The 24,438-nt window shown below is 55.0% G+C and overlaps 8 protein-coding genes across 8 annotated transcripts; 4 read left to right on the top strand and 4 right to left on the bottom strand.

Moving 5' to 3' along the window:
• Nucleotides 1-731: 731 nt before the first annotated feature.
• Nucleotides 732-3,474, top strand: BBA_06696 (vacuolar ATP synthase catalytic subunit A; the record flags this gene model as incomplete). Its single annotated transcript, XM_008601793.1, has 9 exons — nt 732-1,223; nt 1,333-1,369; nt 1,429-1,450; nt 1,516-1,564; nt 1,618-1,702; nt 1,753-2,033; nt 2,084-2,367; nt 2,415-3,363; nt 3,418-3,474. The coding sequence occupies 9 exons, from the start codon at nt 732-734 to the stop codon at nt 3,472-3,474; spliced, it is 2,256 nt and encodes a 751-aa protein (XP_008600015.1).
• Nucleotides 3,475-3,999: 525 nt separating this feature from the next.
• On the bottom strand, nt 4,000-4,971 carry BBA_06695 (acid proteinase A; the record flags this gene model as incomplete). Its single annotated transcript, XM_008601792.1, has 2 exons — nt 4,000-4,440; nt 4,522-4,971. The coding sequence occupies 2 exons, from the start codon at nt 4,969-4,971 to the stop codon at nt 4,000-4,002; spliced, it is 891 nt and encodes a 296-aa protein (XP_008600014.1).
• A 1,762-nt stretch (nt 4,972-6,733) lies between these two features.
• On the top strand, nt 6,734-7,657 carry BBA_06694 (RWD domain-containing protein; the record flags this gene model as incomplete). The annotated part of the gene is made up of 1 exon (XM_008601791.1): nt 6,734-7,657. One exon carries the CDS (start codon nt 6,734-6,736, stop codon nt 7,655-7,657), a length of 924 nt encoding a protein of 307 aa, XP_008600013.1.
• A 191-nt stretch (nt 7,658-7,848) lies between these two features.
• Nucleotides 7,849-9,331, bottom strand: BBA_06693 (uncharacterized protein; the record flags this gene model as incomplete). The annotated part of the gene is made up of 2 exons (XM_008601790.1): nt 7,849-9,030; nt 9,308-9,331. The coding sequence occupies 2 exons, from the start codon at nt 9,329-9,331 to the stop codon at nt 7,849-7,851; spliced, it is 1,206 nt and encodes a 401-aa protein (XP_008600012.1).
• Nucleotides 9,332-11,813: 2,482 nt separating this feature from the next.
• Nucleotides 11,814-13,712, bottom strand: BBA_06692 (uncharacterized protein; the record flags this gene model as incomplete). The annotated part of the gene is made up of 1 exon (XM_008601789.1): nt 11,814-13,712. The coding sequence occupies one exon, from the start codon at nt 13,710-13,712 to the stop codon at nt 11,814-11,816; it is 1,899 nt and encodes a 632-aa protein (XP_008600011.1).
• A 571-nt stretch (nt 13,713-14,283) lies between these two features.
• Nucleotides 14,284-15,062, top strand: BBA_06691 (syntaxin 6; the record flags this gene model as incomplete). The annotated part of the gene is made up of 2 exons (XM_008601788.1): nt 14,284-14,330; nt 14,390-15,062. 2 exons carry the CDS (start codon nt 14,284-14,286, stop codon nt 15,060-15,062), a joined length of 720 nt encoding a protein of 239 aa, XP_008600010.1.
• A 711-nt stretch (nt 15,063-15,773) lies between these two features.
• On the bottom strand, nt 15,774-17,428 carry BBA_06690 (GLE1-like protein; the record flags this gene model as incomplete). The annotated part of the gene is made up of 2 exons (XM_008601787.1): nt 15,774-16,553; nt 16,607-17,428. 2 exons carry the CDS (start codon nt 17,426-17,428, stop codon nt 15,774-15,776), a joined length of 1,602 nt encoding a protein of 533 aa, XP_008600009.1.
• Nucleotides 17,429-20,069: 2,641 nt separating this feature from the next.
• On the top strand, nt 20,070-24,296 carry BBA_06689 (RNB domain-containing protein; the record flags this gene model as incomplete). Its single annotated transcript, XM_008601786.1, has 3 exons — nt 20,070-20,238; nt 20,345-24,203; nt 24,257-24,296. 3 exons carry the CDS (start codon nt 20,070-20,072, stop codon nt 24,294-24,296), a joined length of 4,068 nt encoding a protein of 1,355 aa, XP_008600008.1.
• Between the last annotated feature and the right edge of the window lie 142 nt (nt 24,297-24,438).

Here is a 24,438-nt window from a genome sequence, read left to right as displayed (position 1 = left end):
CGTCTCTTCTTTGATATCGGGTCGAACTGGGTAGACTTTTCTTTTCCCCAATTTTGCAGCCGTACATCTCGTGGTTCTGTTGCGGAGCACGCACCCAAATGTCCACGCGCATTACGGATGTATATGAGCTATGCGGCATCGTATTTCCTGCCCGTGCTCGACGAAATGCGAACAAATTAAGGAACTTCACCCAGCAGTACATCAATACATCTTCGCTTGTGGCCATGTAGCCTGGCCCTTGCCACTCTGCAGCCAGCTTGGTGCTTTCCCGTGGCCACACTCGGCCCGCAAAAGGAAAACATGACTTCATTGTGCTGATGCCCTGCCTTTCAGCTCAACGGCACATCCATCAATCGCTACCCGAAATTGCAGTGTATCGAGTCTGTCAGTCAAGGTGCGTATGCGACCTGCATTGCCCAGCTGTACACCGTAGCAGTGGCTTTGGCCCACCTCGGAGGAATGGCCCTAGCTTGAGCTGTCTTCTCTCCGACTATTCATCGATGAAGTGGCGTCACTTCTTCCATTACATGTCATCGTGGCCTAGGTGGTGAATTTATATAAGCAAGTACTGCACAATCGACGCGGACGAGCTACGAATGATTTGCTCTTTTTGGTAGCTGCTTCGACGAGCCATTTGCCTACCAAGGTACGGAGACGCGGACTTATCCAAGGTAGCGAGCGACCTTGTGGCCTTGCAACCTTAGCATCAAGCTCCATCCCGCCCATCTTATATGCAAGTTGGACTCAGGCCGCGGCTCAGGAGTCGCTCGTCGCTCCTGGATCTGGTACGGGCGAAAAACGAAGCCGAAAACAAGCCCAAGGAATCGTTGCCATCGCCGTTGTCGAGCCCTTTCCGTACGCCATTGCATTCTCCATTGTCCATTGCAGGCTTCTTTTTAGGCGGCCCACCACTGGCCCCAGAAACCAGCCAAAATACGGCCGCTCCAGGCGATTTTGGCAGCAAAACTACCTCGAGCACGGCAGGTTCACCCGCTACGACCGCTACATCATCGGCCCCACCTCAGCACCCCAGGCTGGCCGCCTTTGCTGCAGCTCTCGACGTTCCTCTGCCAAACTCTCCACCATCATCACCACATCCTCGTTCAAAGCCGCCCGCCCCATCATCAAGGGTCTCTCCTCCTCCCTCATCCGCTGCCTCCCCCGACTCCTCCGCGAACGAGCCTGACGCCGCCCACGTTCCGGCATCATCCACGATGGCTCCGGTACGACCTCTTCCCCAGCCTCGGAGCGAGCCACTTGTCCAACATGCTGTCACGACATTGAGCTTCTCGCCCCACTGCGACTCGGAAACTAATCAGTCTGCGATTCTAGAAAGCGAAAAATGATGGCAAGAAAGCCGAGCCTCACGGTATGTCGCTCTTTCGCGCCGTCGCTCGCCAAACACTCTCAGAACTAACCATTGACTAGGCAAGATTTACTCCATCTCTGGGTTCGTCATACCTTTCGAAAGCGCCCGCTGCGCCCATTCAAATAATCACTTACTCATCCTCACAGGCCCGTCATTGTCGCCGAAGACATGCTCGGTGTTGCCATGTACGAATTGGTGAGCCCACACAGCCTCGACCGTTACCTGAGCTACCCCACTAACGGCCGCAGGTCAATGTTGGCCACGATAACCTCGCGGGTGAAGTCATTCGAATCAACGCCGACCAGGCAACCATTCAAGTATACGAGGAAACCGGTATGAAGTCTGGTTCAAAAATGCTGTCAATCGCGGACTAACAAGCGTAGCTGGTGTCACTGTCGGCGACCCCGTCTTCCGCACCGGCAAGCCTCTTTCCGTCGAGCTCGGTCCTGGTCTGCTAAACGGCATCTACGATGGTATCCAGCGTCCTCTGGCTGGCATCGCCGATGCCTCCAAGGGCATCTACATTCCTCGCGGCATCTCCGTTCCCGCCCTCGATCGTAAGAAGCAGTGGGAGTTCACCCCCACAAAGAAGGTTGGCGACCACATCACAGGAGGCGACGTCTGGGGTACCGTTTTCGAAAACTCCTTCATTTCCGTTCACAAGGTTCTTCTCCCTCCTCGCGCGCGCGGTACCATTACCAAAATTGCCCCAAGGGCAAGTACACTGTCGCCGAAAATATCCTTGAGGTCGAATTCGACGGCAAGAAGACCGAATACCCCATGATGCACTCGTGGCCGGTCCGTGTCCCTAGACCCTCTACCGAGAAGCTCGTCGCCGAAGAGCCTTTCATCGTCGGTCAACGTGTCCTGGACGCTCTCTTTCCCGGTGTTCAGGGCGGTACCATTGCTATTCCCGGTGCTTTCGGTTGCGGCAAGACTGTCATTTCTCAGTCCGTCTCCAAGTTTTCCAACTCTGATGTCATTGTTTACGTCGGATGGTACGTTTTCTCTGGATTCATACAATTCGATATGCTAACGAATGCAGTGGTGAACGAGGCAACGAAATGGCTGAAGTCTTGAAGGATTTCCCCGAGCTCACCATCGACGTCGACGGCCGCAAAGAGCCCATTATGAAGCGCACAACCCTCATTGCCAACACATCCAACATGCCTGTCGCTGCTCGCGAAGCTTCAATTTACACTGGAATTACCGTTGCCGAATACTTCCGCGACCAGGGTCTCGACGTTGCCATGATGGCCGACTCTACATCCCGATGGGCTGAGGCTCTGCGTGAACTGTCTGGTCGTCTCGGAGAAATGCCTGCTGATCAGGGTTTCCCTGCCTATCTTGGTGCCAAGCTTGCTTCTTTCTATGAGCGTGCTGGTCGCGTCCAAGCTCTCGGCTCTCCTGACCGCAAGGGCAGTGTCAGCATTGTCGGTGCCGTGTCGCCCGCCGGTGGTGATTTCTCTGACCCTGTCTGCACTTCAACGCTGGGTATTGTTCAGGTCTTCTGGGGTCTGGACAAGAAGCTTGCCCAGCGTAAGCACTTTCCGTCCATTAACACCAGTCTCTCATACAGCAAGTATACCGGTATTCTAGACAAGTTCTACGAAAAAGACTATCCCGAGTTCCCCAAACTGCGTGACCGCATCAAGCAGCTCCTGACCGATTCTGATGAGTTGGAGCAAGTCGTGCAGCTCGTCGGAAAGAGCGCTTTGTCTGACACTGACAAGATTACGCTGGACATTGCCGGCCTCATCAAGGAAGACTTTTTGCAGCAAAACGGATATTCGGATTATGATCAGTTCTGCCCCATCTGGAAGACGGAGTGGATGATGAAGCTCATGGTTGGGTTCCACGACGAGGCTCAAAAGGTTATTGCTCAAGGCCAGAGCTGGGCCAAGGTGCGCGAGGCAACGGGCGATCTCCAGACACAGTTGCGTCAGCTCAAGTTTGAGCAGCCCAGCGAGGGACAGGAGGCTATTAGCAAGAAGGTGAGCACTCTGTCTCTGCACGATATTGGGGGCGTAATGCTAACAACTTGACAGTACGAAGCCATTCACCAGACGATGACGGACAAGTTTGCGTCGGTCATGGATGAGTAAGAGTTGTAGACCTATAGTCCTTAGAATTTGTCTTGTCGGTAACTGCGACCGACCAGTATTTTTGGCGTGCTTTGCGCTGTAGTCAATAAACGTTTACATTTACAGCGATTGGTTTTGCATGTCTGTGAGAGTGCACACCTGGCAGCAGTTGCGTGGGTTGGGTGTTGGTTTTGGGTTGCCTTGTGGGTCTTGATGCATATTGCCATGAACCACAAGTTACATGACAAAATTACCGAAACATGAGGACTGCTGGGCTCTGACTTGTCTCACGTGGCTATTTGGAGAGATGTACTTTATGCGATGCAGATGATGCTATTACTCCTGTTGCTTGATGGTAAAGACCAATATGCACCCATGTAAGGACCTTGGTAATGTATCCAAATCGGTATCATTTCAAGTATTTACTGTATGTATATATACGTTGCCTCTAGATATAACTATTTACACAAATAGCTGTACGTATCAACAAATCGAGCCACTCACGATCCGCTCGAGGAGCCATCGTCATGCTTGCTCACCAATCCTCTAATGAGATGTGCTATGGACGTAGACGCTAGAGCCCGAGATTTGACCGGTGCAGAGCGCACGGCCGTTTTGCGCAATGTTGACATTGTTTGTGCCCGGGCCGGCCGACTGCCCGGCCGACGTGGACGCCCGGCAGTCGGTGAAGTGGGTGTCGGGGAAGTCGGCAAAGGGCTCGAGGTTGCGCGAGGGCAGCGAGGTGAGGTCCTCGAGGATCCACTCGGCCGACGTGCCGCAGAGGCCGGCGCCGCCGTCGGAAAAGTAAAAGTGCATCGACTGGCCGGTGCTGACGTTGTTGATGGTGACGTTGCCGGAGCGCGACGAGTCGGCCGTCACAAGGCCGGACATTTGGTCGCCGGCGCCGACGTTCATGGTAAAAGTGCGCAGAGGGGCGGGGACAAACTCGAACCAGGCGTAGTTTTCCTGTTCTCCGTTGGAGTCAATCTGCGGTGTGTATTTATCAGCGTTGGGCTTTTTTTTTTTTTCTTTACAAGAATGTCGGGGGAGGAAAGGGTGTTTGCATACCTGAGAGCCGGAACCGCCTTGAATCAGACCGCCCGACTGGCAGCCGTCGCCGTCGATGCCGATCCATTGCACGAGCGACGGCTGGTCGTCGTCGCTCTGATTAGCGCGCAGCGAAATCTCGGGAACGGTCCAGGCGCCCGAGACGCGGCTCCAGGCGCCGCCGCCGGGGGGACTCAGGTTGGCGGCGCCGCACCAGTTGCTAAAGGTCTGAGTGCGCTTCTCGTGGTCAGCAGCAGCAGCAGCAGCAGCAGCGCGAGCGCGACGACGCTGCTCGCGCTGGGCGCCGCGAGAGGTGGCGTCAATGGCAGGGCCAAACTCGACGGGCAGCTCGGAGCCGTCGGCGGCGAGGTGCGTGACGGTGTAGGTGACGCCGTTGAGGGTCTCGGTGAAGGCGGCCTGCACGGCGGTGGCGGCGGCGGAGAGGAGGACGACGGCGGCGACGGTCTTCATGGTGGTGGCTACGGAGTTGATGGGGGTTTGGGGAAAATGGGAGGTTAGGATTTGGGATGAGAGTTTGGTAACAAGAGCCGAGGACAAAATCTGGGATAAGAACGGGTTCGAGAATGACTTATATACAGACGAGAGCAGCGATACGACTTGACAAAGAGTGCTGACACATGGTTGACTACAACTCTAATCTTTTACGTATTAGTTATCAGACGGCTTTCTCCAACGGCGATTCTTCTCTCTCTACAGTGAGATGGCAAGTTTGGTCGGAGAGTGAAGAGGGAGTTTCGTTCCTCATCCAAGCTAGCTCATGGCCCGGCAAGTCGGCGGCGACGATCACCGAGGTCCACCTTCCTACCATGGTGTCGCGCGAGGTGGGATTGATTACCAAAGAAAGTAATCAACAAACTTTAGTCATGATACAAAAGGCGTGAACAGGGTGAAGAATACTGGGGGTTCGTGTTGGTGGGGAGGGCTGATAACGAGTTGGTCAAGTTGAGGGACAGGCTGACGAGTCTGGTAAACTTTCAATGTGGATAATACACGAGAACACGGACGATAGACTAGTTCATTGGAAGTATTTGCCCCCTTCTCTCTCTCTCTGTAGGAGTTTATGGCAGGTTAAATTACTGAGTAAAGGTCTCTTTGTTTTAGAGTTTCTCCACCAATGCCGGACCGGACGTCGGCCGACGCCACCAACAGCCTACGTCAGCCCGACTGCTTTATAACAACTTCGGAAACCAAGTCCATATTTATCAACAATTGAGTTTCAACAAGGCAAATTCTCATAGCTAGTTTTTTTCCTCCCCGGGGTATGTACTAGTCATCCGGAGATAGCAAACACCTACCTTTCTTCTGCCCACCTTGGTGCTCATAGCGTTTACTAGCACCAATCGGGCAGGTTAACCGGCTTTGACGGCAAAGCCGCGCCTTGCTCTTCTCGGCAGGACGTGTTGCCAAAAATCTTTCAGAGTTTCGTATTCGATATCTCATGTCCATCACTTCTTCTATTCTTTTTCTCTCACTCACTTTGTTTTGAGAAAGACACACCATGTTAAAGTCGACACGGTTGGTCTATAAGCTGCAGAGATACAAGAATTACTTCCGACTCCCAACATGAGACCGGAATCGGGATTCGTGGGGTCGTACAATAAGCCGTTGCAAAAGAGTGTAAATAAATCCGAGGGGTCAATATACCATAAATGTATGGGACACAAATGATAGCCCACTCACTAGTAGGATTGTTAGTGCCAACTACCGAGATTCCAGACTTTCTTTTTGTCTGGCAATCTCCCGCCTTGGCATGGCCCTTCGGTGCCGATAACCCGACCTTTTGTCATAAGATGTCTTGTCGCGAGCAGTATCTGGCGTCGTGGCTGTTCATCCGGGGTACCCTTGGTAGTAGGAAACTACGCAAGTCGTTTCTGAATGGGCCATTGCCGAAAGCCGGTAGAGGTCCGATGACAAGACGACAAGAAGGATAGATGACTAGCGCTTATCAAAAGAAAAATGAACTAGCTACCGGTTTTCTGCTTTCTGAAATTGACCTGCTGAGGGACTAATATCTATAACTATTTTTCCAGGAAAAAACAAAGGCATGCAGTCTCATGTGCAGATCGAGGCGAGCATCGCCTTTTATGTCATTCATTGCAGGCCGATCCACAAAAACCTTCACCACCACTTTTGATCACTTCTCACACCAAACTAGACTCGACGTATTAAAAACCTGATTCACATGCACAAATAAAGTCCCTTCGCGCCCAGCATGTCGGACGAGCTCCGCGACGAGGTCGAGGCCATCAACTCCATCTACGGCGACGCCAGCCTCGTGCCGTCCACCACCTCCTCCTCCGGGGCCACCTCCGACTACATCCTGCAGCTGCCCGGCGACTCCGCCTCATCGCTGCAGCTTAGCTTCCCCCCTGGCTATCCCGATACCGGCGGCCCGCCTCGCGTCGTCGGCGTGCAGCACAGCTCCGGCGGCGTGCGGGGCGCTGGCGAGCGCGACCTGCGTCTGTTTCGCGCCGCGCTCGCTGCGGTGCATCAACCCGGCGCCGTGTGTCTCTTTGACGCGGTGGAGGATTTTTCGCGGCGTTTAGATGAAGAATGCGCAGCAGCAGCAGCAGCAGCAGCAGCAGCAGAAGCAGCAGCAGCATCTCCTGTCGCTGCTGAACAACATGATGGTCAAGGCAAGGAAGAGTCAAGGGGTGTATTCACGCAGTCGGAGAGCGAGATTGACTTACAGGCCGTCGACGACCTCGCCACGCTGCCGCCGCCAATGTGGACGCTCTCGGAGCAAATCGTCGACACCAAGTCTACCTTTGTCGCGCACGTGGCGCGTGTGACGTCTCCCTTGCAAGCACGCTCATACGTTGCGCAGCTGCTCGCGAGCGATAAGCGCATCCGCAGCGCGACGCACAACATTACAGCGTGGCGCATCCGGGGCCCCAGGCAGGCGAGCTTTCAGGACTGCGACGACGATGGCGAAGATGCGGCGGGAGGCAGGCTGCTGCACCTGATGCGGCTGATGGAGCTGTGGGATGCCATGGTGGTGGTGACGCGGTGGTACGGCGGGGTGAAGCTGGGGCCGAGGCGGTTCGCGGTGATTAATGCGGTGGCGAGGGATGGGTTTGTGAGGGCGGGCATGGTGACGGAGGGCGGCGGCGGAGGCAAGGGAAGGAAGAAGTGAGGGGAGGGAACTGTATATAAAAAAAGTAGAAAGTTTTGGATTGAATTTTTGAAAAACACCAAATGAAGAGAATAGTATATATATGTGGTATCGTACATGCTCGCTCACAAGTCCATTTTCAACTCCAGATTACAGAAGTCAAGAGGAATGAAGAAGAAGAAGAAGAAGAAGAAAAGAAACAAGCAAACACTTCATGGCAGAAGCTCGGCCATTTCCATGCATTCATCTAGAATCGACAGCGCGCGCTCTGCCTGTTCCTGCGGCAGCACCACGGCACTCGCCCGCGCCGTCGACAAGTACGACATTTCCAGCATATTCCGGACCTTCATCTCCTGGACCAGCTTCCCCGCGACGCCCGACACCACGCCCGTCACCTCGGACGGCAGGCTCTCCAGGTTCAAAAAGATGGGAATCAGCGTCGTGTTGAAGTCGCCGACGACCGAGTCGCCAAACAGCGACAACAGGTTCTTGTCCATGAGCACCGAGGGCGGGTCCTCCTCGGCCAGCGTGACGGACAGAAACTTGGGCTGGGAGACGAGCGCGGACACGATGCAGTTGAAGAGGCGGGGGTCGACGCCGTCGCCCCAGGTGGCGGCGCGGCGGGCCTCGGGCAGCGAGCTCTTGCGCCTGTTAGGCGAGGGGTAGCAGGCGTAGGCGCCGGGCAGCTGGGAGACGTCGCGGCCGCCGGCGAGGAGCAGTTCGAGGGTGGTGTCGACAAACGGGGTGACGTTGCGCTTCTTGAGGAGCTCAAAGGTTTTGCGCTGGAGCTCGGCGATGATGGCAGGCGGGGTGTCGGGAGTGGCTGAGAAGCGGACGTGGGAGGAGGAGGAGGAGGAGGAGTCGTGGTGCTTGTACGAGGCGTCCTGGTGGAAGAAGCGGTTGCCCTCGAGGCAGTCGAAGCCGCGGGCGGAGAGGGCGTCAATGACGCGGGGCCGCTCGTGGGTGGGCGCGAGGATAAAGTCTGAGTAGTAGGTGGTGAGGAAGAAGATGGGGATGCCGGCGAGGGCGAGGGGCGACGAGAGCTCCATGACGCGACCGGCCGGGTCGAGGCTGGCGGCGATGACGCAGAGAATCATGTACGTGTCGGAAGAGACGTGGACCTGGGCGGCGAGGTCCGCGGGTAGGCGGTCGATGATGGGACGAAAGACATTTTGGGCCCAGGAGGCGTGGACGACGAGGGAGCACTCGATGGGGGTAATGGAGATGTTGAGGAAGCGGTGCTGCTGGTCGGGAGTCAGGCCGTCGAGCTCGTGCTCGGGGGCATGGGAGGAGATGTTGAGGTCCTGGGTCTGGGGAATGAGGGTGCGGATAATGGGCTGGACCAGGAAGGAGTAGAGTTGGTGGGGAAAGCAGATGAGGTTGTAGGAGCCTTTCTGGGAGCGAGGAGTTAGTTTAGGACAAGAAACGTGAGGATATTATTGAAGATGCTAATGGCAGTGACATTGATGCGACAAGATCAATAAAGGGGAGATTGAGTTGTGAATCGACATGGTGGCTTGCAAAAGTTGGTGATGATGGTGATGATGGTGGTGGTGTTTTTGGTAGTGTGACGGGCATCGGTGCCCGTTGTCGGAGCAAGCCGAAAAGGGTTCAAGATGTGGTGGGGAGCATTTGCAGGGGGGGCATGAGAGAAAAGTGACATGGGCGTACCAGAATAGAAACTTGAGCATTCATTGCGACTGTTGGCAATTGATGAATGCCAGAAGAGATTCGCAACTTGTCTGCCGAGTGTAGTTTTGTTCGCAAGTCGAAGAGGAGGATTCAGGTAAACAAATTGCCGAGAGAATGAGTAATAATAAGAATGGGTGGTGCCCGAGGCTATCAAATCCTTATCGTGAACTAGACAACCACACACAGCAAAAAAAATAAGTGGTGCTGCCAGTAGTAGGAATCAAACTATGCGTACGAGGTGAAGTCGGCTGTCACTCTGGTGCGTGGCACGTGCGGGTATGACGGCAGTTGTAAAGGGCAAGGAAATCGATCGGTCGTGGTCTCGTCTTGTTTGTATTCTTTTCTTGCCTTTCGGCAGTGCGTGTGTCAATTGGGAGAATGGTGCAGATGTGGTGGCACAAGAACTGTTGACAAGGTTGCTTCGTGTGACAATGTCGCGAGGCGGGGATCAACCAAGGACACAAAATCGAGATGGAGGAAAGGCAAAAGAGAGAGTGTGTGAGTGAGAGAGAGTCGACGAGTCGGCAAAAGAGAGGGGTCCGTTCGTGGCTGTTGCTGATAGTCGGTAGGCGAAGTGGGTAAAGAGATGATGCTGTCTGTAACTTGGTTATCGAATAGTTAGTTAGTCTGTAGGCTGATATTCAGATGGGATGCGATAAGAAATCAATGGGTAGATAAATGGCCAAGAGGGACAAGAAGAAAAAGACAAAAGTGGGCGCTGGCCTGATTTTATCGTGCTTTTTTTTTTTTTTAAACAGCCCTTTTTTAATCGATTCATTTTTCCTCTCATCTCTTGCATGAATCTAGACGCAGACCTACGCGAAATGCTTTCCCCAAATCTGTATCCTGCATCCTGCATCCTGCATCCTGCATCCTGCATCCGGTATCCTGCATTGTCGCATCGCCCCCGGTCTGTGATGTGGCGTCTGCCCACCAGCAAATGACGTCTTTCCAATTCTGGCGTCTTGCATGATTTTTTTTTTTTTTTAAAAAAAAAAAATAAAAAAGCTTGCACCCGACGCTGGTATGAAACTTTTTCCTATTCATCGATAGCCTCATCGCCCGTCCATCAACTTGCCGGACATACATGTCATGTTGTGCTTCTCTCGGCTCCGCCAACCCTCACATTACTGCAGCCGACCATGCACTCAAACCCACGATGCTACCCGACTCAGATAGCTACTACGCAATCGATGATACCTCGCTTCGCATGTAGGACGCGTACACACAAAAATAAAAGACCTTGATGCACTCTTCTGCCGCCGCCGCTGCCGTGGATGGGCAGCAATACATGCCACCAATCGAGACGAGGCAAACTTGCTCGGGCAGCGTTGCACAACTCGGGCCGGGAACCCTTGAAGATGCCGGCAAAGAAAACGACCCATCGGAGCCCCCCCCCCCCTTGCTCTTTTCAAGATTGTGGGGTAATTTATCTGTAGATAACAAACCCATTCAGGCAACCAGGCCACGACACAAGCTTCAACAAATCATGGGACACACCGCGGAACCAAGTCCTCAGCTAGCCTTTGATACCTGCAGAGGCCACTCACTATCGACAAAGTACCTTCCTATTCGCTCAGTCCTTCGCATTGGACCCTGAAAAAGAAAATGCTTCCCCTGCGAGGAATGTCTTTCTGCGCCCGCCTCGTCCCGTCCCGGTCTCCCTGCTACCCAATCTGAGTCTCATCTAAACCCAACCGCTAAAAAAAGCAAAAAAAAGAAAAGACATGAAAAAGCAAAAACTCACTCGACCGTTGAACTTGTCTCATCATCAATCCTCAACGGCTCTGAACCCACACACAAGCCGCTCCGAGTATCACTCTCCCAGTTTCGCGCCTCGTCTCGTATCCCGGTTGGTTGGGACTCGGCTTTCTCTCCGCCTCTTTTGTGACAAGTCATCAGAGGGCAACCACCAGCCTACAATTGGGGGGCCTCTACCCTGGTTTTCTCTTCTGGCAACGCACACCTACCTTTTCTCTTCCCTTTTCTCGTCTACTTTTCGTATGGCCTGGGCTCTTTGCCCTCTGTTTCGTCGTTTACACGAATGACTGCTCCTCAGGGGGGACCCCCCACCGACTTTGTGTGCCAGGAAAGTGGTCAACCGAGGGTAGAACGTGACTTTAGAGTACTTGCAATACGATGACAACGTAGACCCATCTCACAAGTACGTCACTGGTCTGTAGCAAAGGTTGCAGAGAGAACATGACTCGTCGTACTGCTTAGTTGTAGACGTTGGTGCTCTCCTCGCTCCGTGCCAGACTCGTGCAACACTGCAGCATTGCATCAATTGGTCAATAGATGAAAGATGAAAGATGAGGATTCTGGGCTGCTCTTGTAACCAGTCAGTCCTATTGAGCCTTGACGCTTTGTAGAAAAATGACAATTGCCAACCAACACGTAATTGCATGTCAGTATGATGTTGATGATGCCAGCCACATATACCCACGCTACAATGCTTCACGAGGTCGGACCGCTCCAACACTCTTTACACTCCATCTTCTTTTCCATCCGCCTCCCTCTCACCACCACCACTACCACCACCTCCACCACCGCTCTCCTTCTTGATGCCCACAACCACCATGTTGCGCGGGCTCTGCCCAAAGTCAAACACCGTCTCGACCCACGCCTCGCCCACCTCTTGCTGCTCCTTGAGCCACACCCAGCGGTCCGTCACCATCAGCGCCTCGACCAGCGTCGCGCTGTACGCCATCAAACTCCAAACAATGCACAGCTCCTTCTTGCGCGGCGCGAACCGCGCCATGTACGCCTCCATCTCCGCCTCGCTCATGTCCGCCATGGTCTCCCGCATCACCTCGGCGTACTTTTTGTAATCGCTGCTCGTCGTGAGCTTGTTGACCGCCGCGCGAATGTACTGCGCGAGTCCGCCGCCGTAGCTCCGCTTCGGCAGCGTGCCAATCGCGAGCGGCGATGTGCTCTTTTGAAACGGACCTAGCGACGCCGGATCAACATCTTCTTGCTCGTTGTTGTTGTTGTTGTTGTTGTCGTCGGGATGATGGAACAACACCTCGTGCACGGCGCCGCGGTCGAGAAAAATCTTTTGCAGCACGGCCCGGTAAAAGTGCCGGGTGAAAAAGAGCTCGCTGTCTGCGGCGGTCCAGTTTTGCGGCGCCTGGCACGCCATCATGCGCGCGGTGATGTTGGCGCGGATCCCGTGCCCGCGGTACGTCGACAGCCGCTCGCTCATGGGAAACCCTTGCGGATCGCGCCGGTCCGACTCTTTGATGACGCGCCCGTTGACGGCCTGCAACGTCGGCCGGAGGTAGTAGTTGCCGTGCTGCTTGTGGGTCGGCGGGCCGAGCTTTTCGGTGACGAGGTTGTAGCAGCACCCGACAATGGCGACGGCGTGAATGTCCGGGTTCAGCACCAGCGAGCGGATGCCGTAGTGTGAAAGATTTCCGCATGAGTGGATGGAGACGGCCATGAGCTTGAGACGCTTCTTCTTTTCCTCCACGTTGGCGCCGCTCCCCGCGCGGTCAATCTTGGCAATCACCTCGGACAAATCGCCATTGTCCAACCTCCCTGAAACGTACTGCAGCAGCCCTTTGCCCTCTTCTACCGTGTACGACAGCTCGTCGCTGCCAATCTTGCGAAAGTTGTCGCCTTCGTCGTCGTCGCTCACCACCTCTTTGATCGCGGCAGCCAAGGCCTCGGGATCGCTCTTGTTGGGGCCCGCCACCTCGAGGATCTTGTTCCACACCTTTTTGTTGCGCAGAATCTTGGGCTTGACCGCCAGACCCGACTGCGTGTCGAAGCTCTTGGCCGCGTCGACATTCTTCTGCCGGCCCTCGACAGCCACCACCCGCCGGTTGTACGGCTCGCTGGCCAGCGCCCGCCCCAGGTAGTTTTGGCCGCTGCCAAAATCGACAAAGTGTGTCACTTCCTCCTCGTCGCCTGCACCCGCCGCCATGTCGGACGAAAGCCGCGTCACGTAGTCGGCGAAGCGCCGCACCTCGTGCACCTTTTTCGGATTCATGCCCACCGACACGGTGCGCGTCAGCGGCGGCAGGTCCGCGGCCGGCGTCTTGACGTCCCGCCGCAGCGCCAGCCGCCGAATCGTTTTGATGTACTTGGTGAGACTCGCCGGCGGCGTCTGCCCGTCGGCAAACGTGGCCGTGTCTGGGTTGTCGCGCACGAAAAAGTCGAGCAGACGCATCACATCCTGCGAGAGCAAAAAGGCGTGCCATTCGGCCGGCAGGGCTGCGTAGAAAAGACCCGGCTCTGTGATGAAAAAGTCGACGACGTGCACGGCGCCGCACAGTATTTGCCACGTGTCGCTTGTAGAGGCAAAATCCAGAAGTTCCTCCACGTACTCTTCTGGCGTCGCAAACTCATCGCTGCATGGCAGCGGCTTCGTGGGCGGCATCCTACCCTGCAGGAGAAGCTTGCTGGTTGTAGTGTTGGTCGTGGCAATCAGGGCCGCAATGTCCAAGTGTTTTCTGTAAACCCTTCTATTGTGACATCGATTGAGGTGAAGCGCAGCTCGTCCTTGTGTAGTTGCGTGAGTATTTAGACGTTTTGGTCTCAAGTTGAAATCTCAAGGTTTTTTAGCCACCTGTGTGGGGTGGTACAACTAGATCATCGACGCACCATGCAGAAGGGTTTTTTAAAAAAGGAATGGCAATCCAATGTAGCAGGATTTGAAGTAACAAGAATTCAAATTCAAGGGTAAATCCCTATTCACATGTGTCGTCGTGCCCTGAGTTGAGATCTTACTCTTGTTCCGAAACGCACATGGGCCCTTGGTACGTACCTTGTCCACTAGCGCAACTCCGATTGGGGTTCTCAAGGCAACGTCATTCGCAACGCCAGGCCAGCTTGCGACAGATCAACCTCCAGGCTCCAAGCGCCAGCATCTACATCAATATCAACATTCGTCCTCCCCCAAAACACTACTCCCTCCCATCCATGCGTCACCTTATATAGCAACCGACAGGATGATGTCCTCCACTAACGAGGAGGACCCGTTCCTCCAGGTCCAGCAGTACGCTCGCTCGCCCACCTTCCCCCCCCCAAATTCCCAGCTAACCCATTTGCCCGCAGAGATGTCCTCTCGCAGCTCTCCTCGGCCCGCCCGCTCTTCGCCTCGTACCTGCGCATTCGCTCCCTCGCCAGCGCCGCCTCCTCGCCCGAGCTTGCCTCTGCGCGCGCCGACCTCGAGGCCGCGCTGTCCGCCCTCGCCGAGGACCTGTCGGACCTCGTCGCCTCCGTCGCCGCCGTCGAGTCCTCCCCCGCCGCCTACGGGCTGTCCGCGGAAGAAGTCGCCCGCCGCAAGCGGCTCGTGCAGGAGGTTGGCGGCGAGGTCGACGACATGCGGGAGGAGCTACAGAGGAAGCTTGCCGCCGGCGGCGACACGTCGGACCCTGCGATGGCTCGTGGTGGCGAGCAAGAGGAGGAGGAGGATAGCTATGCCGAGTTTGAGCAGCAGCAGCAGCTGGAGATGATGCGCGACCAGGACCAGCATCTGGATGGCGTGTTTCAGACGGTGGGCAATTTGAGGAGGCAGGCGGACGACATGGGCCGCGAGCTCGAGGAGCAGCACGAGATGCTCGAGGTGGTGGATAGTGTGGCGGATAGGGTCGGTGGGAGGCTGCAAAATGGAATGAGCAAGCTGCAGACGGTAATTCGACGCAATGAGGATCGGTATAGCAGCTGCTGCATCGCGGTGCTGATTTTTGTGCTGATTTTGCTGCTGGTGCTGCTGCTGATTCTATAATGGTGTGTCTTTTTTTTTTCCGTAAAGCATTTTAGAGCTGGGTTGATTTTGGGAGTTTGAATATCATGGCTGTTTTTCTTCCCGTTTTCACGTGTTCCCTTGTCTAGAGTGTGAAGAAAGGATCTAGGATAAATTAGCGGCTCTATCACAGATGCATTGCTCTATTGTTAACCCTCAATAAGATGGCATTTTATAAAGGATGGATCATGTATACATAATGAAGACGTATACCAGAAACAAGGAAAGACACACCACACAGGCCTCATATGGCGGCGATGGCGGTGGTGACGGTTTGCACTGGTTTGCCTGTGCTTTAGTACTCCATGCTGCGATTCAACTCTCTACATCATTGAAGTGACTGGTAGGGAGATTGAGACGACCCAGATACGGAATTGCTGGCCTGGCAACCGGAAAGATGCATTGTAAAATGTTGTGGTATTGCTTGTTTTCCTCGTATTTGTCGAGTAAAAACTATGTAAAAGGACAAAATATCCCGCGCCCAAAAATATAAAACGCCGTCTTGGAACCACATTGATGGATCCCGCCATTGGCAAATCAAACAGTATACTACCAACGCCGAAATGTGCCTTTACAACCCGCATCTATACTCTTTTGTACATGACTGCTTCGCGCCTCTCACAATTTCCACGCAGTATCGTCTTCTCAGTCCTTTTGCCCCACAATGCCCGGGTTTCCATCATCTGTATGCCATCATGCCAGTATCAGCCCGCTCGTCGACTTGAGAACCTCGGCGAGGGCCTGCAGCGATCCGGCGGCGGGTGTGTTGCCCGGCGCCTTCTTGGGAAACTCAACCAGGGCAAGCCGCAGCGCGGCAACGGCCGCGTTGCCGTAAAAGTTGAGAAACTGCTGCTCGTGGCCGTCAATCAAGTGCCGCACGACAATGTACTGCGTGTTGGACGTCTGGCCCGCAGGGCAGTTGACGATACCGGCCAGCGTCTTCCAGTAGTGCGTCGGAGGGTACGGGTTCTTCTTGACACTCCGGCTAAAGTCGCGCAGGGACACGGCCGCGTACCCGGCCGCTAGGCCCGCCATGCGGTCGTTGTGGCTCTGCTCCGTGATCCAGGACGGGCCGTCCTTGCGCCAGCCCAGTGCCAGGCGGCCCCGCTCCGTCTTATCGTTGCCCGACAGGCCGAACAGCACGGGGCAGGCGACCCGGAACTTGGCCATGAGGATGTCAATCAGCGAGGCCCCGCGCCATTGGAACTCGGGCATGGAAAATATTTGCACGGTAAAGACGCCAATCGGGTTTGCGGCCTTTGAGTTGGCGCCGCACTCGCTGATAAACTGGTTGATGATGCCCTTGGCGCAGATATTAATGAGGTAGATGAACAAAGCAGGCAGCGTGGCGTCGTTGTGGGCGGCACCCTCAACTGGCTGCCTTGCGTCTGCCACAAACTTGCTCACTTCAACAAGTGGGCTAGGCACTTTTTGCTGAAGGGCATCATTGAAGGCTGTGGTAATTTTTTGAATCTGCTGACATGTCAGACGAGATGTGACAGCACCGGCAACGAGGATAAACATACCGGTAGAGCGTTGGCACCGCGCCCTGACGTCAGCTGGCCAATAGAGACGCGAATCTCACGTCGATATGTGCCCATAGTACCTTTGAGAGGAGAGCCTGGTACTTTGGCCGCGGCCTGCAGAGACGTGCGAAGCCTTTTGAGCTCCTGGTGGATCTGCAAATATCGTTCGGTGGACGCCGACGGCTTCGGGAGTTCGGGTGCCCTTTGTGTAGACTGCGATGCCACAGGCTGTGTCTTTGGCTGGGCAGTGTTTGGTGCAGGGAATGCCAAGTTGCTCGCCGGCTTCACAAGTTCCGGTTGGGCGACTGTTTGTGCAGGCTTGGCAGTGTTGCCAAAGCCGTTGGCCTGCGGTTTCAGCCCCGACAGCGGCTCCTGCTTGACAACTGGCTTCTTCTGGACGAGCGTTTGCTGTGTTTGCAATTTTGCATCTGCGACATTTTCTACCGGCTTAGCAGGCAAGCTCGGCGCTGCCCTGGTAGGTTCTTGTTTCGGCTCGGGGGGCGGCGTAGGTTTGGGGATCGATTTGGCCCGCAGCTCGTGCAGTTTGCGTTCCTTAGCGGCAAGTTCTGCTTCGGCCTTGAGCCTCTCGTTTTCGCGCTCTTGTTGCTGGCGGATGCGCTCGCTCTCCTCTTTGAGTTCGTGCATCTCGTAAACGCGCATGGCGGCTTCGCGGACGCGGTCATGCTCCGCCTGCGCTGCGGCGAGTGCATCAAGGTGGCTCAATTCATCATTGCGCGTGTCAAAGAGGAAGCTCCGGCGAAAGCCTCGCTCGGGGCTTGATACAAGCTGCTGGTCTTTGCGCGCGGGGGAGGAACGCGACATGGTAGCGGTTGTATGTGGGAGGCGGGTGTGGGAAATCAGAAAGCGAGGTTCGACGCTGACGCTAGATGTGCTCGCAGACCATGCCGAGAGAAAACTTTATTAAAAGACAGAGGGACCTACAAAGTAGCTGGAAAGAAAAGGCGAAGCATGAAAGAAAAGATTACATTCAGGTCTGGTGGTTTGTTAAGTTTTGCGTTGTCGCGTTCATCATGAAGCCACTGTAGAGATAAATTGTGGTTAGTGCACGGCGGTAGAGGCGATTTCGGGCCCGCTAAAACAAAGTCCCGAGCGCCTGCAGACCGCAGGCATATATTTGCAGGCATGGCATTGAATACAGAGGTTGTGAGAGCGCCAGTCCAATGCAACTTGCCATCCGGTACAACTTGAACAGCGCAACCCGCCAATCAAAATATCATCATCAGCAAGGGTCCTGCGGACCTCGGCCGCAGCGTCATCTACAAGGGACCCCTCGCCCGCTCGCTGAGGTGTGGATGAACGGAATGCTGTAAGCCGTTTACTTTCTATGCCCAAAGTTTGTTGGTGCTGGTCTTGCGAAACAAGGTTCATCTTGGCGATCACTGCCATGCACATCGGGTGGCCGGAATGCGGGAGAAGGTTGTGGGCGCCTGCGCCTATTCTGGCATTGCCTGCGGTTTGTGGAACCGAACCAAAACACCAGATGTTGCAAACCGTGATTGTCCGTGAATCATGAAGGTGGTGCACATCACCGGGGATATTCTCAGATGGTGTATCGAACCCTTGCTCGGAGCCACGGAGCGCTCGGGTATTTTGAAGCCGCGACTGCGCATCATGCTGCTGACTGGCAATGTGAAGCTTGCAAAATTCTTCACACCTGACAGTGGCAACATGGTCTGAACTGGCCAGATATCGTTTCTTTTAGCTAGCCGCCGTGGTTAGCAGCGCGTACCAGTGCACCAATCAAGTCTTTCCGGTTCATGAAAGAAATTCGCAGAAGCGGGAAATTGGACGAGCTCCGACGCACACGACAGGCGCACCAGGTGGAGGCAGCTGTCTGCGTTGTGTCGTATCTGTTCCCTGTTGCAGAATGCTACTGGTAGTTCGTGCAACCCCTGACCGCCGCCAAGGAGGGGAGGGTACTCTGGTGGTTCTTCCTCAGGCTCAGGTTGGACGTGCGCAAGCTGCATGTAATGCCTGCCCAGATGCAGGTGATGCCTGAAATCCTGGAGAGCCTGGTCGGCGCATGAATGGCGAGGTCTGTTTGTTGTCTTTGGCATAGCAACCGTCGATGGAGGCTGTTTGGAGAATGGCTACGAGGCGCTTCATGGCCAGTACGTCGCCAAGTCGCCTCGGTCGACAACTCGTACCGCAGGCCGCTGCCACTTATTTGTAGAAACTCTAACCAGTGAGAACGACTGGGAGCCGCAATTCCAGCATCTCAGCTCGGGCTGCTCAGGCGAGCGGCGCGATGGTTGACCAGTAGACTACGGATGTAACCCCACTTATAAACTGCTGCGGACGTTGAAAGGACACCAAGCGGCACTAATAAGGCAGGCCGTCTGGGGCTTCGTCTGTTTTGGCGTAGAGCTCATCCTGGTCTAATAATGAAATAACTGGCGGCGTATTATTTCATCCAGTCAGGCAAATTGTCTCCGTGCTGGTGGCGCACGTCGCAGCTGTCTGGACAACTAGTCGTGCATGTCGTGATAGGAGCCTCGAGCTTGGAAGCAGATGACCCCTCTCGACCTCCAACCGCAAGGAAACCGTCCGGACCTGGCCAATTGGCAGCAGCAAGAAGCTGTGGGAAAGCATACTTTGCCACTAAACTTTGGTTAAGTTTATGCAGCAAGACCCTGGATGCACCAATTGCAGGCAGCGTGGAGAAGCCGAGATATGCACGACGGAGGTGATCCTTACGGCAGAAGCGGCGGAAGCAGCGCTGGAATAAAGCGGACGGACAAATGTCCAACGAATACACAGCTCGAATACGAATCGTAGGATCCAGTTTAACAAATAGTGTAAAATGGGATGGACAGCGGTTGTCAGGTAATGGACAATATGCCAATATGTGATGAAAGTTTGGCAACTCCCAGGCTAGATAGGTAGGTACCTACCTACCTAGGTAATAAGGTAGTGTAAAAACAGCACTCCTGCTCCGCGCTGTATTTCAGTGCCCGTACAAATATTTACAGCGTCCTCCACCGCTCTAAGCTCCCCAAATTATCTTCTCTCAACTGCTACCTTAGCTGTTCACCACCCGTTTCGACCGCCCCATTTTAGGCCACAACTCCTCTTCGTGCCCTCTATTTTGCCCCCCCAACGCCGCTCACAGCTCGACTTATTTGCATCATCCATCCCTCCCTTAATCCTCGCTCTCCCACTTCCGTCTTCTTCATCCCCTCGTCACTCATCCCATCTCCATCAACGCCTTCCTTTTACACACTCCTTGGCTCTCTCGAGCTCGACTGAATCAATCCCATATACCTTCCTTCCTTTTTTTCCTCCAGCGCAGCCTTTACTTTCGCCCGCTTCTCGGTACTACCCGCTCCTCAGCCCAACCGACGGCCTCGCTATTCCACGACATCTGTCCTGATACATCCGACACCTTCATTGATCGCACGCGACGTGCATACTGGTGCCTGTACCCGACTCTCTCCTCAACATGGACCAGCAGCAATCCCAGCAGCAGCAGGGCCAGCAGCAGGGCCAACCCGCTCCCCCCCCGGGTGCTGGTGGTGTTCATGGTCCCGCCGGACGTCGACTGCACATTGCTCATCGTCGCAGCCCATCCGAGCTGACTCCCTTGATGAGCATGTTTGCCAATCCTGGAAGTAAGTTACTACTCTCACCACTCTTACGTACCTTCGTCTTCTCCGCCCTCACCCCCAGGTTGAGAAATCAAGCTTCCTAAGCTAACATGCCATCTCTTCTTCGCAGTGGAGCAATTGGCTATCCAGCAGCAGATTGAACTTCTGCAGCAGCAGCAGCAGCAGATTCAGGCTACTCACCAGCAGTATGTCAACATGGGAATGATTCCACCTGGCCAGCCCATGGCCCCTAATGGAGCGTTCACTCCTTTGCAATCCATGGGCAACATGCCACAAAATGCCTTCCAGTTCCCCAACCAAATACCCCAAACGGTTTCGATGGCTCCCCCTTCCCAGCCGCTCTCCCACCGTCGCAACCAATCCGCCCTCCCCAACATGGGCATGGGCCCTCCTCCTGCCCCGTCCGCCGGAGCCTCGGGCTCTGCCTTTGGCAACTTCGAAGCCCCGAGCGGCCATAACCGAGAGAATAGCAGCGCTCGAGGTGGAAGGGGTGGTGGAGGTGGTCACCAGAGGCGCCATTCTTTGGCTCTTGCTGATGCCAAAAAGGCCGCCGAGATTGCCCAGCAGAAACGCACCACGACCGGCTTTCAGTTTCCCGGCCCCAACGCCGGCAGCGATAAGCCCGACGACGAGAACAAGGGCGCCCAGCAGCCCAGTGCTGAGGGTCTTGCCCCGTCATCTGCCCTTCGTAGTGGCCGCGGCGGACATGGTCGTAGCCAAAGCATGGCTGTCAACGGTCGCGGCGCTGCTGCCAGAAGCAACTTCAGCCTCGGTGGTGATGCGGACTTCCAGCAGCGTCGTGGTGGCGGTCATAACCGCTCCGGTTCGCGCAGTTTTGAAGGCAACTGGCGCACTCAGGGCCAGAATCAGGAGCAGGGCGGCGCTGGCCAACCTCAGGGCTTCCAACCCGGCCACAGATCTCGTGGCTCCATGAATCAGTCTGTCTCCTCCATCGGCGCTTTCCAGTATAACCCTGGCAATCTGCAGCTTCCTGGCCAGATGATTATGCCCCAGATGTACGGCCAGAATCTAAACTCGGTGCAGCTCAGCCAGCTTCAAGCTCTACAAGCTGCGCAGATGGGTGGTGGCCAGCAGTTCCAGGGCCTGCAGGGCCAGCAGGGCGGACAGCTAGGCGGGCAGCAGCAGCAGCAGCAGCAGCAGCAACAGCGCAAGACTCTCTTTACCCCCTACCTCCCACAGGCCTCGCTGCCCGCTCTCCTCGGAGACGGACAGCTCGTCTCTGGTATTCTTCGTGTCAACAAGAAGAACCGCAGTGACGCCTACGTTACTACCCAAGACGGACTCCTCGATGCCGACATCTTCATTTGCGGTTCCAAGGACAGAAATCGTGCCCTTGAAGGCGATCTTGTCGCCATTGAGCTCCTCGACGTGGACGAAGTCTGGTCACAGAAGCGCGAGAAGGAAGAGAAGAAGAAGCGTAAAGACATCACCGATACCCGCTCCAACTCGACCAACCAAGGCAATCAAAGCTCCAACCGCGCTGATGATTCTGGCAACGCTGAGGGCGGTATTCGGCGCCGTGGTAGTCTCCGTCAGCGCCCTACTCAGAAGAAGAATGACGACGTCGAAGTCGAAGGCCAGAGCCTGCTCCTTGTAGAAGAAGAAGAGATCAACGATGAGCAGAAGCCTCTCTATGCTGGTCATGTCGTTGCTGTGATTGAGCGTGTCGCCGGACAAATGTTCTCAGGCACCCTTGGCCTTCTTCGTCCCAGCAGCCAAGCTACCAAGGAGAAGCAGGAGGCTGAGCGCGCTGCTCGCGATGGCAACTCTGGCCGCAACGATTCGCGTCATCAAGAAAAGCCAAAGATTGTTTGGTTCAAACCCACCGACAAGCGTGTTCCTCTCATCGCCATCCCCACGGAGCAGGCTCCTCGCGACTTTGTCGAGAAGCATCAGGACTACGCCGACCGCATCTTTGTCGCTTGTATCAAGCGTTGGCCCATAACTTCCCTCCACCCGTTCGGCACCCTTGTCGAACAGTTGGGACCTATGGGAGACCTCAAGGTTGAGACGGATGCCCTCCTACGCGACAACAACTTTTCTTCCGATGAATTCTCCGATGCTGTCCTTCGTAGCGTAGGGCTTCAGGACTGGGACCTCGCAAAGGAAGAGGAATCTTCAGTTTCTGCTCGCCGCGACTTCCGCGAGGAGCAGGCTTTCACTATCGACTTCAACGGTGGTACCGAGCTGGGCAATGCTGTTCACGTCAAGACACGCTCTGACGGGAAGATTGAGATTGGCATTCACGTTCCCGATGTTGCCCATTTTGTCAAACCCAACTCTCTTGTTGACCGTGAAGCCAAGAAGCGTGGCACCTCTGTCCAGCTCGTCGATCGCTTCTGCGCTCTTCTCCCGCCCAAGCTGGCTGGTGAGGTTTGCTCCATTACCCCCGCAGAAGAGCGTCTCGCTGTCAGTGTTGTCTTCAGCGTCAACCCTCACAATGGCTCTGTTGCCGAGGGCGATGCCTGGGTTGGAAAAAGTATTGTCAAGAGCGTTGGCAAGCTGTCACTTGCTGACATTGATGCTGCCGCTAGCGATGAGTCTGCTTACAAAAATGAGGCTGTTTCTCTTCAGACTGTCAAAATTCTTCAGGCCGTTGCTCAAAAGTTCCGCGAGGCTAGACTCGGTGCCGGTGGTGAGCCTATTGCGCCCTTGCGCCTATTTCAGCAGCTCGACGACGAGAACCAACCGGTTCAATTCAACATCTTCGACTCCACCGAGTCTCTAGAACTCGTCGAGGAACTTATGCACAAGGCCAACGCCTACATTGCCCAGCGCCTTGCCGAAGGTCTGCCAGAAAAGGCTCTCCTTCGCCGCCAGTCTCCCCCCAATCCTCGTCGTCTGCAGACTTTTGTCGAGCGCATGAACGCTCTGGGCTATGATGTTGATGCATCGGGAAGCGGTGCTTTGCAGAACAGCTTGTTCAAGGTGGAAGATTCCGAACTTCGTCAGGGTATGGAGACTTTGGTCGTTAAGTCTATGCAGCGCGCCAAGTACTTTATCGCTGGCAAGACTCCCAAGCAGCTGTGGCAGCACTACTGCTTGAACCTCCCTCTTTACACCCACTTCACCAGCCCGACACGCCGTTACGCTGATATAGTTGTTCACCGCCAGCTCGAGGTTGTTCTGTCCGAGGGCAAGATTGAGTACACTGAGGAGTTGGAAAGTCTGGTCAAGACTGTCGAGGCGGCCAACACCAAGAAGGAATCGGCGCAGAACGCCCAGGAGCAGAGCGTGCACATTGAGGCTTGCCGGAAGATGGACAAGCAGCGACAGGATACCAATGGTGATCTCATCACCGAGGGTATCGTCGTCTGCGTATACGAGAGTGCCTTTGACGTTCTCATTCCCGAGTGGGGCTTCGAGAAGCGCGTGCACTGCGACCAGCTGCCGCTCAAGAAGGCCGAGTTTCGAAAGGAGAAGCGCATCCTCGAGCTGTACTGGGAGAAGGGCGTTCCCAGCTCTGCTTACGTCCCTGAAGACGAGCGTCCAAAGGCTGCCGCTTCTCAGAGAATGACCAATGCCATGGCCGCTGCCAAGCAGGCGGAAGCAGCCGCCAAGGCTAGAAAAGAGCGAGAAGAAGCCACCCGCAAGCAAACGGAGACGGGCACCATGTCCACCGATGATGTCGACGCCCTGTTTGATGATGACGAGGATAACGTCTCAGACGTTACTGAGGCCATGGCCGGTGCTTCTCTTGGTGACCGTCCTACGCAGAGTGTTCCCGGCTCCCCTGACCGGACAAACTTGGACGCTACCGCTCTTCAGCGTGCCCGCTCTGACTCGAGAATGCCTGTTACCGACGCTGTTGAGTCGCGTCTGACCAACAAAGAAAAGTACTTTAAACTGTTCAAACTTCGCGAGGAAGACGGCGAGTATATTCAGGATGTGACGGAGATGACAAGGGTGCCCATCATTCTCAAGACGGATCTCACCAAGAGCCCACCGTAAGTCGCCCCGACTACCTTGTGTGTAAATGAAGCAAGCTAACTCGAGGCAGTTGTCTGACGATTCGATCCCTCAACCCATACGCCCTTTGAAATGATATGCAACCATATTGAAGAATTGATGCAAAAGATTTGGTGGCAAAACAAAATCGTTTTAGTTGAATTAGCATGTCTGGACAAGACCATGTTGCACTAATGTTTTATAAATATTGCACCGTTGATGGTTGTGTAAGGG

This window comes from Beauveria bassiana (genome assembly GCF_000280675.1).
Source record: "Beauveria bassiana ARSEF 2860 unplaced genomic scaffold BBA_S00020, whole genome shotgun sequence".
Lineage (NCBI taxonomy): Eukaryota > Fungi > Ascomycota > Sordariomycetes > Hypocreales > Cordycipitaceae > Beauveria > Beauveria bassiana.
Note: the sequence above shows the minus strand (reverse complement) of the source record. Positions and strands in the feature narration are given on the sequence as shown.